The 18,151-nt window shown below is 38.0% G+C and overlaps 1 protein-coding gene across 1 annotated transcript; it reads left to right on the forward strand.

The window, feature by feature from the left end:
* The first annotated feature begins 4,060 nt into the window (after positions 1-4,060).
* LOC149207162 (uncharacterized) lies at positions 4,061-4,450 on the forward strand. The gene has a single exon (XM_089397945.1). The coding sequence runs from the start codon at positions 4,061-4,063 to the stop codon at positions 4,448-4,450; it is 390 nt and encodes a 129-aa protein (XP_089254071.1).
* Positions 4,451-18,151: the final 13,701 nt, after the last annotated feature.

Consider the following 18,151-nt stretch of genomic DNA (forward strand, 5'->3'; position numbering starts at 1 on the left):
CTGCTTGCATTTATGGACCTCTGTCTCACAACTAGCTGTACTGCCAAAACCGTCACTCAATCTGGTGAATGTTGTTTTCCCATCATATGGGTGGATGTGAAAATTGATTTAATGACATCCACTACCTGAGACAAATCAGTTGAGGACTTTGAAAAATTGTCGGATGTATTATTCTCGATTCGATGAAACGGCTCCAAAACTTGACCTCGAACTTAAGCATATTTAATTAAACATTATATTTTATCCTTTTAGGATTAAACATGTGGTTTCGAAGGAAGAAATATCTGTTTTACAAAGTTGGATCTCTTACAGTGGATACACTATTCAAGCGTACGATAAAATCTAACCTAAGGAATGAAAATACATAAATAAAACAGAAATCCATTACAAAGTAAAATAGAATCTGTCAAATTTAAAAAAAAAAAAGGAAAAGAAGTTTATTACAGGTACGACATAGAAGTAGTTTCTCAAGTATGATTTCAAATTGTTTCCATGTGATAAAGAGTTTGTATTGTTTCCATGTGATAAGAGTTTGTCGTTTTGGAAGGTGAGGAAATCATTAAATCCCCAGTATTTTATATAAGTATTTAGTAGGAGTGAAAGCATGATATTTTATGGATTATTAACGGGTAGCGGGTGATTCCGCTTAATATTGTTTTTTTTAAATAATAATGATGAGATATTGTATATTTTTTTAGTGATGGTTATCTTACTGCCAATTCGACAACTAGTTATGATAGATTTTCATACTATGTCAAAAAAAATATATCATTTAATACTGTTTATACATGTTAAAACTAGTTGATGTAAAAAAATAAGTTACAGAGAATTAACTGGGTGTTACAGATTCTCAGCTACTGGATTCGAATCGAAAAGGAACATCCATTCAAGCTGTTGAAGTAGTCGAATCCCAGTCTGTACTAACGGAGGTGCGGAGGGCTTGTTTTCTCCCTCACTTGAGTATTTTACAGTACTTGAATATTTTGTTTAATAACAGAGAAGCGATATTTATTTCGTGTGTTTATTGGGTGCAGGATTCTGAAATGTTAGAGGACCGGAGGATACTGTTGGCGGAAGGCAACGGGCTCATGAGCGACTACCCACCTCCGGGTGCCAATCGCAACCATTACCCCAGAGTTCCCCATCCGTTTGGAGATGAAAGCACAACTAAAATTAATAACTGATTATGCAATCTTGGCGAAGGAAAATCCGCCGGCTATATGACGTTGTACAAGTTTTTCATAACTGATTATGCAATCTTGGCAAAGGAAAATCCGCGGGTTATATGACGATGTGCAAGTTTTTGATAATTGATTATGCAATCTTGGCAGAGGAAAATCCGCGGGCTATATGACTATGTGCAAGTTTTTCATATATCTAGGGAAAATAATATCAGGATGGATCTAAAGAAGTTTTGTTATTAGTTTTTAGCTTAGCTTTTATTTCAGAAATGTAATAATAATATTAATAGTAATGCGTTGTCCGTTTCAGTTTTATTTAAATAAGATTTACTCATGTTTTGTTTTTCAATTTATTTGATCTTATTTAAATAAGATTTAATTAGGTTATTAAATAGGTTATTCAATTTTTTAAATTATCAAATAAACTGCTTTACAGTCAAAAGAGATTGTATTTTTTGATTTCTTTTCAAATATAGAAAAGATAATTTTTATTTTGACAAAAAAATATATTTACCATCCTGTTTTTCCGCCATGTTGGTTAGCTTCCACCAACACAACCATTGAAATATAAAAAGTATAGTTTTTACTTTGAACTAAAAATTTCGCTGGGAGAGAGAGTTTGAAGTTTGTAAAGAGTATGTTACAGTTTGAGTGGGTTGGGTTTTAATGGTTATGTGGTTTTTTTAAAAGATTATTGATTTAAAATTAGATCGCATAAAATATATATGTTTTTATAAATTTAAGTAGCAGTCACTACATTTAAGTGAGTTTTTTTTGTCTTATAAATAAAAAATCTTATACATTAATTTGGTTTCTTGTTTAACTTTAACTTGAGCAATAACCCTAAAAAATATTTGGAAAATGTCATGAAAACTAACCATTAAAAATACTTGCACAATTTTGACATTGGAATCTTGTTTAGTATTGATGATTAACTTTTGATTTGATTATCATGATAGTGGAGTTTTTTTTCATGTTTTGATGGAAGCGCATGCCTAATAATGAGCCATGCTTCGTCTGCTGAGTGGACCAAGACTCGTATATGATGCATATCTTTTACAATTTGCTCGTCTTGATTGATAAATATATTCCGTAAGTGAGCTCCAAGAGGGCTTATAAACAAAGACGACCTACATTTTAAAAAAGAAATTGTAATCACAGATCTTATACTTGTTGCGGGAAGCGTAAAGAACTAAATAAAACTGGTCGTTCAATACCTTCTAGCCCAGAGAATTTATGTATTTCTATACATACAACTGGTCGTTCAATACCTTCTAAATACAACTGGTCGTTCAATACAATGTATTACTAAATACAACTGGTCGTTCAATACGTTCTAGCCCAGAGATTCTATTTTACTTTGTAATGGATTTCTGTTTTATTTATGTATTTTCATTCCTTAGGTTAGATTTTATCGTACGCTTGAATAGTGTATCCACTGTAAGAGATCCAACTTTGTAAAACAGATATTTCTTCCTTCGAAACCACATGTTTAATCCTAAAAGGATAAAATATAATGTTTAATTAAATATGCTTAAGTTCGAGGTCAAGTTTTGGAGCCGTTTCATCGAATCGAGAATAATACATCCGACAATTTTTCAAAGTCCTCAACTGATTTGTCTCAGGTAGTGGATGTCATTAAATCAATTTTCACATCAACCCATATGATGGGAAAACAACATTCACCAGATTGAGTGACGGTTTTGGCAGTACAGCTAGTTGTGAGACAGAGGTCCATAAATGCAAGCAGGCTGTAAGACTTCATACAATGTTAGGGTAATAATATATTAGAGGACTATCACCTGCTCTGCTCTGCTCTCTCTTCTTTGCTTGATTGGCATTTTAGTTTAGTTGTCCTCCACTGCCAAATAAACAAAGCAGTATCCTATAGCATGTCTTGTCTTGTGGGTTGTGGACAGACAGTTTGTATTTGGGGAGTGGAGCTAATTATAATGTGTAAAGCACAGGAGAATTGCATTTTCTGTTTTGCCAATTTAAGAAGAAGATCATCGACCAAGGTTTGATTAACATGGAAGCAGCAGCACTGTTAGCAATGGCCCAGAAGCGAATGAATCATCACTGAGTAAAAGAGTAGGAGGATTGAAGAGAATTAGCAGAGGATCCACTGCAAAAGAGCGCATCAATAAAATGCCACCTTGTGCTGCGGTCATACTCTCGATGTGAACTAGAATTTGTGAACTAGAGGTACGTGTCGATTCCCGGAATCGACCCGCCGCCCGTCGGGCGGGGCGGGGCGGCGCGGGGTGCGCAGCGCCACCCCGGCTCCGCGCCGCCCCGCCCGACCAGCGGCGGGTCGATTCCGGGAATCGACCCGTACCGGCTTCGGAGCTTGTGAGCTCTAGTTCACAAATTCTGGTGAAGATTTCTGAAAGCGTTACGATTTTGAAGAGTGGGTTCGACTAACCATACATCAAATTTTAACGTATAGCCTCCCTTCTAATCTATAAAATGCACCTCCTTTTTCTGAATAATAACTTCAAGTGGGCAGTAAGACAAACATTACAAACATTTTTTCAATATAATAACTTAAAGTAGGCGTTAACACCAATACTAGAAACATTTGTGCAGGGATTTTAACATGTGGGACAGTATATAAACTGTGGCTCTCTAGTGAAAGTCGTCACATTCGTGTTTCACAAAATTAACGAGAGTGAGCAATTTTCTTCTCTCACACCTGCTGCACTGCTATCATATATAATGAATTGTTGCTTCGTCTGTAGTATTAATGCGCTTCACCGAACTTAAACTAAGTGGTGTTGCCCAACGACATAATTTTTTAGTTGATACTAACGATCTCATTTTTCTATCAGTGTCGAGTGAAATAATTAATAATGTGCCTATTCTTGTTGTGGTTGATGATGAGGAAGAGATCACCCGAATCCAAAACGGCAGTTAGAAACTTGACTGACCGGCCTGTTGAAATACAGATAAGGGTAGGATTGATTCTAATGAAGACCTATGCACTTAAGCCCGGCTGCAGTAAGATGCTGAGGCGCAAGAAGATATACAGAAGCTATGCTCCCCGAGCCAAGAGCAGCTACTTCTACGATGGGCGTTCTGAGCCATACGTGTGGATCCACAGTCCCACTCATTCTGCTAAATATCTGATGTCACCCATGCCAGCCAAACAGCAATACATCAGTCTTGATGACCTTCGAGAATGCCTGGAAATGGAGATTTGCATGAACGGTGGCAATGGCAGTTTCTATGTAACGAAGTCGTCAAGAAGCTGTTACAAGTTTCTTTAAGCTTCATTAGTGAGGCCAGTGTCTCTTTACATTGATATGTACTGCAATGCCAGCTTTTAATTATAATTTTGTATGTTTAATCTCAAAAGAAAAAGCTACGGGAAAGTGTCACTAAAAAGATTTGGTGTTTGCATTAGGTCATCAATTCTTGGATTCTTTAAAACCACCGAGGGAAAGTTTGGTAAAGAAGCTCTTGTGTTTGCATTAGTGTGATCAATTCTTTGTCTTATTTAAAACAGGAAAAACATCACGTGTCGTGGACATAATACCCAGATCTGTCATGAAACGACAGAGGAGACATTTGTCATGAAGCTATAGAGAAAACATAATTTCATTTTTGGGAAGCTGAATGCGTCAGGTGGTTGGTGAAATAAAAATATTCGGAGTAGCTCATAGTAGTTGGAATTCACGTGCGTGTTGTTATTCATAATTCCTTTTTACTACAATCTCAACGAATTAGTTAAATCTCCAACGACCATGTGCATAGTTCACATAATATCGTGTCGTAGATATTGGAAATTTCTCACTCTCGTTAATGCGATGAAATTTTGTGAAACACGAATGTGACAACTTTCACTAGAGAGCCACAGTTTATATACTGTCCCACATGTTAAAATCCCTGCACAAATGTTTCTAGTATTGGTGTTAACGCCTACTTTAAGTTATTATATTGAAAAAATGTTTATAATAATTGTATTTCACATCATGATTATAATAATAGGTTTAAACTGCTTCTAAGATTGTATTATTGATTTTTAATTTATAAAATTATTTTTTCAATTTGGTTTGGTGAAATAAAGAAACAAATAGTTCTATCTAATAGCATGTTTGTTACCTAATTGATTTTTCAAATGTTAGTCTTGGAAAGGGATTTAGAGAATTAGTTATCAAATTTTGCAAATTATTTTTCCTATATCAAATAATAAAAGAAATAGCAAAACCAATCCATGGTATGACAAAGAGTGTAAAAGTGCGAGGAGAGCAATTAAGGAAGCTGTTGATGAATCTCTTAAAATGGACAAGATAAAAATATATAAAGCCCTAACTAAAAGGAAAAAGAGGCAATACATTTGTCAAAGACAAGGGAATCTCTTACACCTCTCTAAGCTAGCTCCTAAGAAATTTTGGAGGCAAATTCTGACTAGGAAGACTAAAGAGGTGTCTCACCTCCATTCTTGGAATAAGAAGAAGGATTCAGGGGAAGTTGCTAGGGGGATGCATGAGAGAATTCAAATAAGAGGAAACAAACTAGAAAAAAAGGAATGAAAAGAGAAGTTTAAGAGAAGAGAATGGGATAAAATGAAGTGCGACGAGTATATAGACTAGATCAACTCTTAAAAAAGGTGGATCCATTTTCAACATTGTCCCTCCTAACGTGCGTCTAGAAATAAAACAATTGCATGTGAAGGTGCGAGAATAAAGTATTCATTGTTTGATTCGAAATTACTTGAAGATTTGGGTAGATGTGTTCTAGATCCCCGCAGCGCCACCCCCGGGCCGCCCCGCCCCGCCCGACCGGCCCCGGAATCGACCCGCCGCCGGTTGGGCGGGACGAGGCGGCCCGGGGGTGCCGCTGCCGCGGAGGGGGCGGGGGGGGGGGGAGGGGGAGGGGTGGCCGGGGAAGGGGCGGTGGCGGTGGAGGGGTGGGCGGGGAGGGGGCGAGCACAACTGTGATTTTCGCATTGATTTTTTAGTTAATTATTATTTTTTGAAAAAAAAAGTTGTTATTATTATTTTTTTGACATGAAATTCATAAAAAAAACTATTATTTGACCATTTTTAGTTAATATTTTTGTATAAAAATTGTGATTTTGACATGTTAATTCTAGCAAAAAATTATCAAAATGTTTAGTTTTTTTGTTATATTTATGTTAAAAATGGTTATTTTTATGTCCATTGTTAAAAAATGTTGTTTTTTAGAAACAATTATTTCATGTGGATTGAAAAATTAATTAAGGATGTATAAATATGTAGATTATCTAAAATTCAAACTATCGACTTTCTAATTTAAAAACGCAAAACAATAAAAACCCCACTAAAAAAAAAAAAAATTAAGATAGAGAACAAGAAAATATGAATAAAATGACCACTTCAAAAACTATCAAATTTAGAAAATAATTTTTTACATTTCACACACTAGAAAATTTAAAGTCAAAAAATAGGTCTTTTAAAAAAAGGGTGTGATGCAGAATACTCACTTTTTAAAATCAGGATGAAAATCACTACCATTCACTACCATTCTAAAACTTAATGCAAATGAAAAAAATAAAGTTCCAAAAACCATGTTCTAAAAAAAACATGTGTATTCTGCATCACCACTTTTGAAAATCGGGTCATTTTTTTGCCACCTCTACAAAACGGGTAACAGTATCAGTTCTCGTTTCAAAGTTTACATTGTTTTTAGCACATTCTAAATTTATCATTTCTTGTTGCACATTTTTTAGCACTCCCTCTCAACAAGAAAGGCTTTCTCTCGAACCCAATGCTATAACTCTGGAATGTTCTACATGCAACACATCTACCTGGTCCACTTGTTCCAGCAACACTTGGAACAAAAACACTCCCAACTAACCACTTTGTTGGGATAGGAACATACTTTGATGATGAAGCTCTACCTACTGCTGACAAGTGCTCCCTCTCTGACATCTGCGTTACTACAACATCTCCATGCATCTCGCACCGTTGCACACCTCTCTGTGCCACCCAGCACTATGCAAAACACTTGTGCCTCTCACATTGCTGCAGCCTACTAGCTATGCGCTGTCCTGAGATTCCCTGCACTGTAGCTCTCTCTGCTGCTCCATCCACATTTGTCTCTACCCAATTATTCAGTTCTTGCTACTCCACATAGGGGCTCCCCTAGCAAGGTCTCATCCAAGAGGTTGGGTACCTCAAGGATCCTACCCCTCCTCCTTGGGACAATCACTCTATATCGCCCCACCTCCTACCTAGAGGTACCGCCGCATGTGATCCCTCAGCCCACTTGGCTCGAAATTTCCCCTTACTGGAGGTCTCTACATGAGTAGATGTCTCTACTCAATCTCCACTTAGCTTCCCCTGTTGCGGCTACTCCACAACCTCTTGAAGCTGCTGCACCAATCGTGGCTCTTCCACAATTGTCTGAGACTTCTTCTGGCTCTGCATGTTGAGAGCTAATATACCCTCCCTCTCAACCACCAAGTCTCCATCAGTTGCCTTGATGCTGAAGGCTTTGCATGCATCTTAAACCTCAAGAGCATAAAGGTTCTTGACCTGTGAACCAATCTGCTTCACCTATCTAGTGATGACGTGTCTAAGGAAAATCTTTCCCTTACTGAAGACTACATCATAGCCTCTATGTTCCAGCATCGTGATCGACAACAAGTTTCTCTTTAGTCTTGGTACATACTTGACATTGGTTAAGGTAAGGTGAGATCCATTCTTCCTTTGAAAAATAACCGTATGTACACCTGAGACACTATACTTCTCATCATTACCCATCGCTATGAGTATCTGGAGATCTTTCTCCTCCAAAGTACTGAACAAACTCTTGTCACTGGTCATGTGGAAAGAAGCTCCACTATCAAGAAACAAACCACTTCCCACTAGGGATGAAACCATGCATGCGAAGGGTGTGAAATCCAACTCAAACTGTGAAGCAAGTGCCTCACCTTTAGATCCTTCCCCCGATCCCTTCTTGGATTCCCCCCATGGACAATTTGTACAATAATGGCCCACCTCATGACAATGAAAGCATCACACTTTTGATTTTTCAACCTTCTTCCCATCATTCGAAAAACTAGATTCGGAAAGAGAAACCTTGTCCTTCCCCTTATTCACCTTACTCGCTGAGGCACAGTTCGCCTCATCATGCATGGATGAAGAACTGTCTCTGGTGCTCCATCTGATCTCCTCCTACATCAAATCTAACCATAGTCATTCCAAATCTGGTAGTTTCTCCCTCCCATTCACCGAGTCCTGGTAGCTATGCTAGCTCTTCGGAAGGCCAAGGAGTGCTAGACTCACCATATCCTCATTTGATGTCATGACCCCTACACTTGCAAGCTCATACCTGCATGTGATGAGCTTGGTCAAATACATAGAGATCATCTCATCCATTTCACACTTGATCTTTCAAAGTTTTTCCTTCAGTGCCAGCTTCCTCAGATCACTTCTATTTTGATATAAATCTTTCAATGTTTACCACATTGCAAGCAGAGTCTCCTTCCCATGAAGGCTCGAGACAATGTTGTCTTGCACTCCCTCCAAGAGAATTCTCCTAGCTCTAGCCACACACTTCCTCCATTCCACCTGCTCAATCTTGTCAGTAGGCTTAGGAATTTCTTGATCAATGAAGTCCTTAAGGCCATTATCTTCCAAAATTGCCTCCATGCGATCCTTCCAAGCTATATAGTTTGAGCTGCCATCAAGTGCATACTTAAGCCTCAAACCATAGAATGCCATCAATGAAATAGAGGTGATAAGAACTTTAGATCTATATCAAGAATAAGAAACTTCAAATTCCTTGTGCTAGTATACTGTTCTTGCTTGATTACCTGTGCTCTAATTCCATGTAGAAATTTCACTTGTAGAACAAACCAATATATGCAATGTCCTAAAGCATAATACTTGTTCTATTTCTACAAAACATTAAGCGGAAGCATAACCGAATTCATGAGAAACATCAAGTAGAAACATGCATAACTAATCAAGAGAATTAATCACACATAACACAAGATATATCCAGGGGAAAGCACCAGCATGAAACCCTAGCCATGTATTATCAATCAAGTGGAAATCCTCGTCACAATACAAAAAGAATTAGCTCTCAAGCTATTCAGTTCTCAATGAAGTATGAAGATATGAAGATATGTCTCATGAACCAACCAAGCCCTGTTTATATAGCCTTTACCTATGGTCCTTCCATAGTTTTCTTAGGAAATAATAGCAAAATCATATGCTATTAATTCCAACATACCAAAATTAACCAATGGTCCAACTATGCAACCCTTGAGGACACTAGTTCCTCAACCATGCAAAAACTACTTACTAGAAATAGTCAAGCATCTGATAGTACACTATCCCACATCTGATCTCAACTGGGTCTCTGACAGAACTGACATGCAACAATTATCCATGAGTGAATCCTCAGTTATCTAAAATAATAGTTGTCACATGCATGTAAGCATTAACAAACTATATTTTATTATTTTAACAACTTGTTAAAATAATCTAACTAGACTTGACTAGTTACAACTAAGTCAACTGATTCTCTCATTATAGAACTCATACTTATTCCCTCAATCAGTGGAGGAAATTAAGGATAAATTCCTTAATCAGTGGGACAACTCCTGTGCATGCTCACAAAGACTTCAAATTCGAATTTCCTTAACTAATTAACTCAACTGAATTAATTAATTAATATTTCCAACTGTTGTTCAAACAAAAATTAATTTTACTTCCTATAGGTAGACTAGGGACTGCTACAAATAGGAAGGGACCCGGAAATTCTATTTTTAGAACTTTCTATTTTTAGTAGTTTCACCTCTCACCCAATGTGGCCAATGACCTCACTGGCCAAACTGCTATTTTTAGACATGCTATTTTTAGAAGGTCTATTTTTAGCACATTCTAAATTTAACATTTCTTGTTGCAAATTTTTCAGAAATGCATGATGACAACAAGAGTATCCCAACAACATATAAAAAGGGATCACAAAGCACAACATGGTAAGTTATGACGAAAAGTACATCACATAAAAAGATTCTACATAACATGAAGCAAGGAATCATGACAACATGAAATAAACAAGATCCTGCATCAACATCAATCGTGGATCTATACAACATAATGCAGAAAGAAGAAGTACATGAACACATCATATACCTGACAACCAAGGGCCATTTGAATAAGTGGATGTCTCACTGCTGAAGCTACTCAGACCATTGCTCTCACGGCATCGATCTCATGAAGATGGTTGCTTGCACATGAATGTGGACAACTGCACTGTCACTTAGAAAAGTGAATAGAAGAAGAAATGAGATAATAAGAAATATGAAGCCATCATCAATGTTGTGGCATCGAGTAGTTCTAAATCGACTGTCCAAAATCCAAATTCTGAGAAGTTGAGAATTCTGGTCTCAAGGAATCTTCTAGATTCCCCCAGGATTCCTTAAAGACTCTGTTCCATGGATGGACTATAAATTTACAACTTAGATGACAAATCTGGTCTAGCCATTGTGATCCCTACGGGAAACCATGAAAAACAAGCATAGACTTGACTATATTTTGAAATGTCAAAATTTTACCTCCTTGGGAAAAATTCATGGCTCATGGTTCCATTCCCTGTTTTTGGTGAAATCATGGTTCCACGTGCATTATGGAAATTATTGGAAAATGTACACCTTTGATGAAGAAACGAACAACACCATTTTGTTCATGGCAATGAGAGGTGTAAAAACCATATAAAACTTGTCACATTCTGACAAAGTGAGAATTTTGCCCTCTTGCAAAATACATGGTTCCTACATTGAAATATTAATTAATATTCTTCCTTGAAATTTATGCCTGCATTCTGCCTCGAAATCGTTTCCTGCAGTCTCTCTCCTCCTCAAACTACGTGCAAAGGCAAAATTCTGAGTTTAAATACAAACTCATCGGCCGATTTCCCAATGGGAGTGGTTGGAGCATTGGTAGTATTAGGCAGATGGTTGAGGAGAGGTTGGGAGATCAAATCCCCCCTCTTCCTTATATAAACCTTTTATCAACCATCCGCCCCGAAAACCCCACACTGTTCCTTTAATATCGACGATCGACAGTTGTGACCGACGACTAAAGTGGGCACTGGCACATATATCAGCCCGATTTCTGGGAGTTCGTTGATGCCCATATCGGTAGTCAGACTTATCGCAATCAGCGGTCGGCACGATGGTGGTATCGACGCTTTTATCGAAGATTTCATCAATATACATATTGGCGATAGTATAAATCGGCGATCAGCGTGGCGAGATATGGACGCCCTTATCGAGGTTATGCCGACATATGACATATGCGATATATATATATATATATATATATATATATATATATATATATATATATATATATATATATACATGGGTTTGCAGCATTTATGGAGGGTTTGGCGGAGGTTATGCCTACCAACCCCTATATATATATATATATATATATATATATATATATATATATATTGTTATGACATATATATGTGGGTTATGTGGAGGAGGATTTGATGGAAGTTATTACTACCAATCTCGATCCCATATGGAAATGTTTATTTTTGCAATAAGGTTTGTTGAAAGGGTTCGGTGGAGTTTGTTGCCGCCGATCCTGAAACCATGTGTTTGGATGGTTTTATATAGTTATTTTAATAGCTATTTAAACATTTTGTTATATGGTTATTTATTTAACCATTTCTCATGATTTTTGTCTCTTATGCCAGTTTTTAGGAGACAAATGAGAGAATTCCATGTGTCAATGGCTGATGGGCTACCATGTGGGTCCCACATACTTACTGAGATGCCATGTGGCACACTTTGGGCCCCAATTCCTCTTATCATGTCAAATTTTGAAGAGCTCTATCTTTCACATATGAGCTCGGTTTGATGAGCCATTTACACCTCCATGATCAAGACGACAAGGTATTAGATCTGGTCCTAGTTCGAGCATAAACCCAATATTTGACTTTTGAGCCATCTTTGTCCTATGTGTCTCTCTAGAGCCACCTGGATCAATCCTCCCTAAAGAGGAGCTTTTGGTCCTTCAAAAACATGGAAAATAATCTGCATCTTTCTCTATACCATGTCCGCATCACAAGCGTCCTAAAAAGGTCTTGCTTCCATCTAATTCACCTTTTTTCTTCAGAGCCTTAAGCGACGAACCAACACCTGCTACTTCTGCAACCTATAGTACACTATTTGTAAATCACATGCTTTGAATAACATGACCAAACTAAAGACCCAAACTTCCCATACTTGCCATGAGTTTATAACACATACTCAGTGGACAAGTTTACAATAATATGGACATAATACTCCAAATATGACAACAAGGCCAACTCACCATGGTTGCTTCAAAAAGTGATGGAAAACACATCATCATTACAACACATGATTTACATAGATAAGGCAAAACACCATTGTTTTTACAAGTGATTGAAACATAACATCAATTTCAGAGTTCTAACATGCGACTCAAAATAGAACACAAAACATGACTAGACATCATTGTTGCTAACCAAGTGATGGAAAATCATCATCACTTTTACACTTTAAAAATGCAACAAATGATTTACAAAGAATGACCATAAAATGACAGCAAGTCAAAAAAACCATTTTTCACTTATCATTGTGAATGGGTCACCTCCTTGAGGTGGTTTTTCTTGTCGAACAACTGCTCTTCCTGCTTCACACACCGACACTTTGTCTTTAAGGCGCTGCTCTTGATGGAGCTTCCAGCAAGTGGCTCTCTGATGGCTATTTCTATCGCAATGACTGCAGTAGGCTTTGTTCCTCCATTTATGCTTAACCTATTTCTTTTCATGTGGTTGAGAAGGTCTTTCATGCCTCATGAGTGCTGCCATTCTTTTCGAACACTTGGAAAAGGCATGGTTAGGTAAATCACAAAAGTACATGTTTTCCGATGCCTTAGTCTTTGTTCATTATTAACAACATGATCATAATCAAAATGAACATTTGAAGATCAAAAGTGGTTATACCTTCCTTTGCTATCTTTGATGTCAGTATGGTGATGAGAGCTTGCCTTAGCTCTCTCCCTATGATGGAAACTGCCATGGGATGATGGGGATGTTCTCCCATCGTTATCTTTCCTCGAAAAAGTCTCGGAAAAATCTAACACCTTTGAGCACTCTCCTTTGGTGTACCTTGAGCCTGAAAATCGAGGTTCATGCATAAACTCCAAATGTTGAGTGATACCTTGGTAGTTAGCACCAAGCTCTTCCTTCTCGTGCCTTGTCTTTGTAAGGAGCCTCATACTTGTCCCTGTAATTTGGATCTCCAAATCTCCAACAAAAATCATACTATGAGAAGATGAAATCGAAAGGAAATCAACATCTTTTGCCTTCTCTTTTGATTTGGAAAGCACTTATGAGGGCTGCTCCTCATTAATTGTTGGTGGATTGCTAACTGTCTCAGCACCTTCCCCAATTTCTTCCTTGACATACCTAAGTCCTACTCCACAAGGTAATTCATCTACTTGGATGGGATTGACGATGCCTTGGACATTAATGCCCAATCCGTTTCCTTCATACCCCATTCTCTTCAATAGTTTGGAGCCAATTCCTATGGTATGATTTTCAAACACAACAAAATCATCATCACGAAACATACATGAAGATGGAGAACTACTTTTTACCTCACATGCGTCTCGCTGCAACTTTTCCAAGGCCTCATACTCTGTTTGCAGCTATAGTAGCAAACTTTGTTTCTCCTCCTTCTCTTCATGTAGATGCATCTTCAATTCATCATTCTCTATTTGAATATTATGTCAATCTTGCTTCAGTTCTATCATGGCCTCCTCTATGGCTTTCAACTAAAGCTATAATGGCTCCTTTTCCTATGTTTCTTTATGTAAATTTTTATACATGATTTCCACTTTCTTGGAAATGTTAAGCATGGTATTGTACATTTCTCTTTCATCCTCTATCATTGTTCGCACTGCAATTCACATCAATGCTAAGACCTGCACTGGTACCACTTGGTCTAGGTCTGGGTGTGAAGAACGACCTTTCCAAGACATTTTACTTTCGTGATGTGTTAAACTTTCATTTCAAAAGAACATTAGCAAATAAAGCTGCAGACTGTAAGGAAGAGGAACATAAAAATCATTAGCACATGAAAACAAAAGCCATTGATAACGGAGTTTGTCCAAGAGGGACTACGTCTCCAGTCCCCGGTGTCAAGATGGTGTGGGCCACTACATTATATGTTGTCAATAAGGTGATGTACACAGAGATTATGTCTTGATCATACAAGGAAGAATTCCCTCCCACAGGAGTGGCTCTAAGAGATGTTCCACAGCTAGAGCTCTCAATCAAAAGAATCCTATTAGTATGACACAAAAACAAGCATGGTGTGCATCCCGCCAGCATGGTGCAAATCGGATGTCAAAGAAAAACACATGAATGATGACAGCAAGAGTATCCTAGCAACATACAACAAGGGATCTCAAAGCATAACGTGATAAGTTATGACAGAAAGTACATCACATAAAAATATTATGCACAACATGAAGCGAGGAATCATGACAACATGAAATAAATAAGATCCTGCATCAACATCAATCATGGTTCTATACAACATAGTGTAGAAAGAAGAAGTACATGAGCACATCATATACCTCACAACCAAGGGCCATCTGAAGAAGTGTATGTCTCACTATTGAGGCTACTCGGACCATTGCTTTCACGACATCGATCTCATGAAGATGGCTGCTCACGCATGAATGTGGACATCTGCACTAGCACATAGAAAAGTGACTAGAAGAAGAAATGAGAGAATAAGAAATATGAAGCCACCATCAATGCTGTGGTGTTGAGTAGTGCTGAATCGATTGTCCGAAATCTGAATTCTGAGAAGTTGAGAATTCTAGGCTCAAGGAATCTTCTATATTCCCCTAGGATTCCTTAAAGATTCTGTTCCATGGGTGGATTGTAAATCTACAACTCAGATGACAAATATGGTCTTGGCATTATGATATCTATGGGAAACCATGAAAAACAAGTATAAACTTGACTATATTCTGAAATGTCAAAATTTTACCTCGGGAAAATTTCATGGCTCATGGTTCCGCTCCCTGTTTTTGCTGAAATGATGGTTCCACGTGCATTCTAGAATTGACTGGAAAATGTAGACCTCTGATGAAGAAACAAATAGCACCATTGTGTTCGTGGCGATGAGAGGTGTAAAAACCATATGAAACTTGTCAAATTTTGACAAAGTGAGAATTTTGCACTCCTACAAAATTCATGGTTCCTCCATTAAAATATTAATTGATCTGCTGCCTTGAAATTCATACCTACATTCTGCCTCGAAATTCATGCTTTCAGTCTCTCTCCTCCTCGAACTGTGTGCAAAGGAAAAATTCTGAGTTTAAATACAAACTCATCGGCGGATTTTCCAATGGGAGTGGTTAGCGCATTGATAATATTAGGCGGATGGTTGAGGAGAGGTTGGGAGATCAAATCCCGCCTCTTCCTTATATAAACCTCTTATCAACCATGATCCCCAAAAACCCTACAGTTTTGCTTTAATATCGGTGGTCGACAGCTGTGACCGACGACTAAAATGGCCGCTGGCACATATATCTGCCCGATTTCCAGGAGTGCGCCAATCCCAATATCGCCAATCAGAATTATCACAATTGGCAGTCGGCACGGTGGAGGTATTGGAGATTTTTCCGATATACATATCGGTGATAGTATAAATCGGCGATCGGCACGGTGAGATATCAGCACCCTTATCAAGGTTACGCCGACATATGACATACGCTATATATATATATATATATATATATCTATATCTATATATATATATATATATATATATATATATACATACATGGGTTTGCGACAGTTGTGGAGGGTTCGATGGTGGTTATGACCGTTGACCCTAATATATCTATATATATATATATTGTTATGACATATATATGTGGGTTTGTTATAGACATTTTTGTGCCTTATAGCATTGAGCATGAAATGTCCATAATCTAAGGGATCCAAAGTCCCTAAAGATGTTGTTCCTACCCCTAGAGGAACAAGGCTAACAAACCACAGCAATTCACAGAAGTTCTCCACCAGAAACTGCTCAAAATCAAGTCAATTCAGGATCATTTCAGTGGCTACACTAACTGTTTGCGCTGAATGTCAAAGCCAACATTGGCTACCTGCGTTGAATGTCAAAGGGAACACTGGCTACCTGCACTGAACGAGAATGGACATGTGGCAGGCTCATTTCTCAAGGTGTCAAAACCCAGGAAGCTTCCAAAATGACACTTGCCTCAGGGAATTCGACTGGTGAGGAGTAAGAGGTTCCAAATCTCCAAGTGGAAGCAAGAACCTCCAAGTGGACTCAAGAACTAACAGAGGGAGAGGACACAAGTCAGATCTCAAGCTGACTCATCCTCTCTCCAAACATCTATATATGGATCTCTCCTCCATGAGATCTAGAGGCTGGAATTTTGTTATTGCAAAGAATTGCTGTTGGTTTGAGACTGGAATCATTGGGTGCTTAATGCTTTGAAGGGGGTGAAGATAGGAATTCCATTTGCTGGGAAGGAGATGCTGGATTGGAGCCCTCTGGGTTGTATCTCTTCCTGAAACTTGTTATTCATCAATAAAGCTATCTTGGTTTCTCCTATACGCTGATGTATTTTTGATGTATGAATGCATTAGTATGTTTAGTTTATTTCTAATTCTAAACTAGTTATGAATGTGAATATTTGTCTTTGTGTAGTGTTCTTCTCTTGTCGCAAGTAGCTATTCTCTTGTGATCTTACAGGAACCCGTTGAAGCTGGGCGAGTGAGAAGGCAAGTAGCTGTGAACTCCCAAAGAGAAGAGAGACCGGATCAAGGGACAAACAGAAGACATCGGTAAGTCTATTGATCTCTCTTCTTTCACATTTCATAAAGGAAGAAACCAGAATAGCTGTCTCTGTTTGTTGCTAAGGCACTGTCACACCTTAGGTGGATAGGATCGTCCTGCATAGGCATTTTTCCCTTCAACAAATTGGCGACTCCACTGGGGAAATTTGTTTAGTCATTTTATTTGTGTTTCTATCATTGTTTATTTCATAGACTCGACAACAACAATCGAACTGCATCTGCTTTTCCCGGATGCAAAGTAGACAGTTGCTGCTTTGATCCAATCACTGGACTTGTCTATGATCTGAACAATGGACTCACAAATGATTTGATGATCCTTTGTGATAGATCTTAGTACCCCCTCAAAGCATCCCTTTGATTGCACCTTGCTTGTTGCTTTTATTTGGCCTGAAACAGTGAATTAAATAGCAATCTGTGACCCAGAACCTGTGGGAAACGAGAGTTTCTCCTTCAGCATAGACCCAGTGAAGGGATTCTGCATTTCAACGCAGGTACCGTGAAGGCTACCTGCGCTGAATGTCAAAACCCCTGTGTTGAGGTTGCGCTGAATCAGTTTGTCCTTGTGCAGCTGTGGTTCTCTGCTCTGTTTTGCCTTGTTTTGATCTCTGATTTTTGCAGGCTGTAACCAGCATAGGTACCAGTCTGATAACTCCTTTTCTCTTCTTAAATTCTACCTCCTTTTGTACAAAAATACTGTGAGTGTTTTTATGTGTTTGTGGCGTCATTTACAGTTTTCCTTTGCATGAGTGAAATAGTCATCCTGTAGCCCTTGATTCAGATCTGTTGATTGTGATCTTAGAAGAGAGTTCATTGGCTGTTTGCAGATTGATTATACATCTACTCTTGCTTATAGGTTTGAGTTTGTCTCTTTTAAGTGTCGAAACAAGTATTCATTTCGAAAATCGTTAAGTGTTGTAATCTCTTCTATCTTCTCTGATTTCGAAAAAGTAAACTTGTTTGTATTTGTCATTTAAAAGAAAACTCAAAGTTGTACAAAAATCTTTCTTTGTAGGCATCAATACTAAGAAAGTGGAAAACAAACACCTGCATTCTGCATTTTCATTTTGATAGTTTTCATG

The sequence above is a fragment of the Pinus tabuliformis genome, chromosome 1_2, assembly GCF_031772625.1.
Source record: "Pinus tabuliformis cultivar Carrire ecotype Pingquan chromosome 1_2, CPIR1, whole genome shotgun sequence".
Classification (NCBI taxonomy): domain Eukaryota; kingdom Viridiplantae; phylum Streptophyta; class Pinopsida; order Pinales; family Pinaceae; genus Pinus; species Pinus tabuliformis.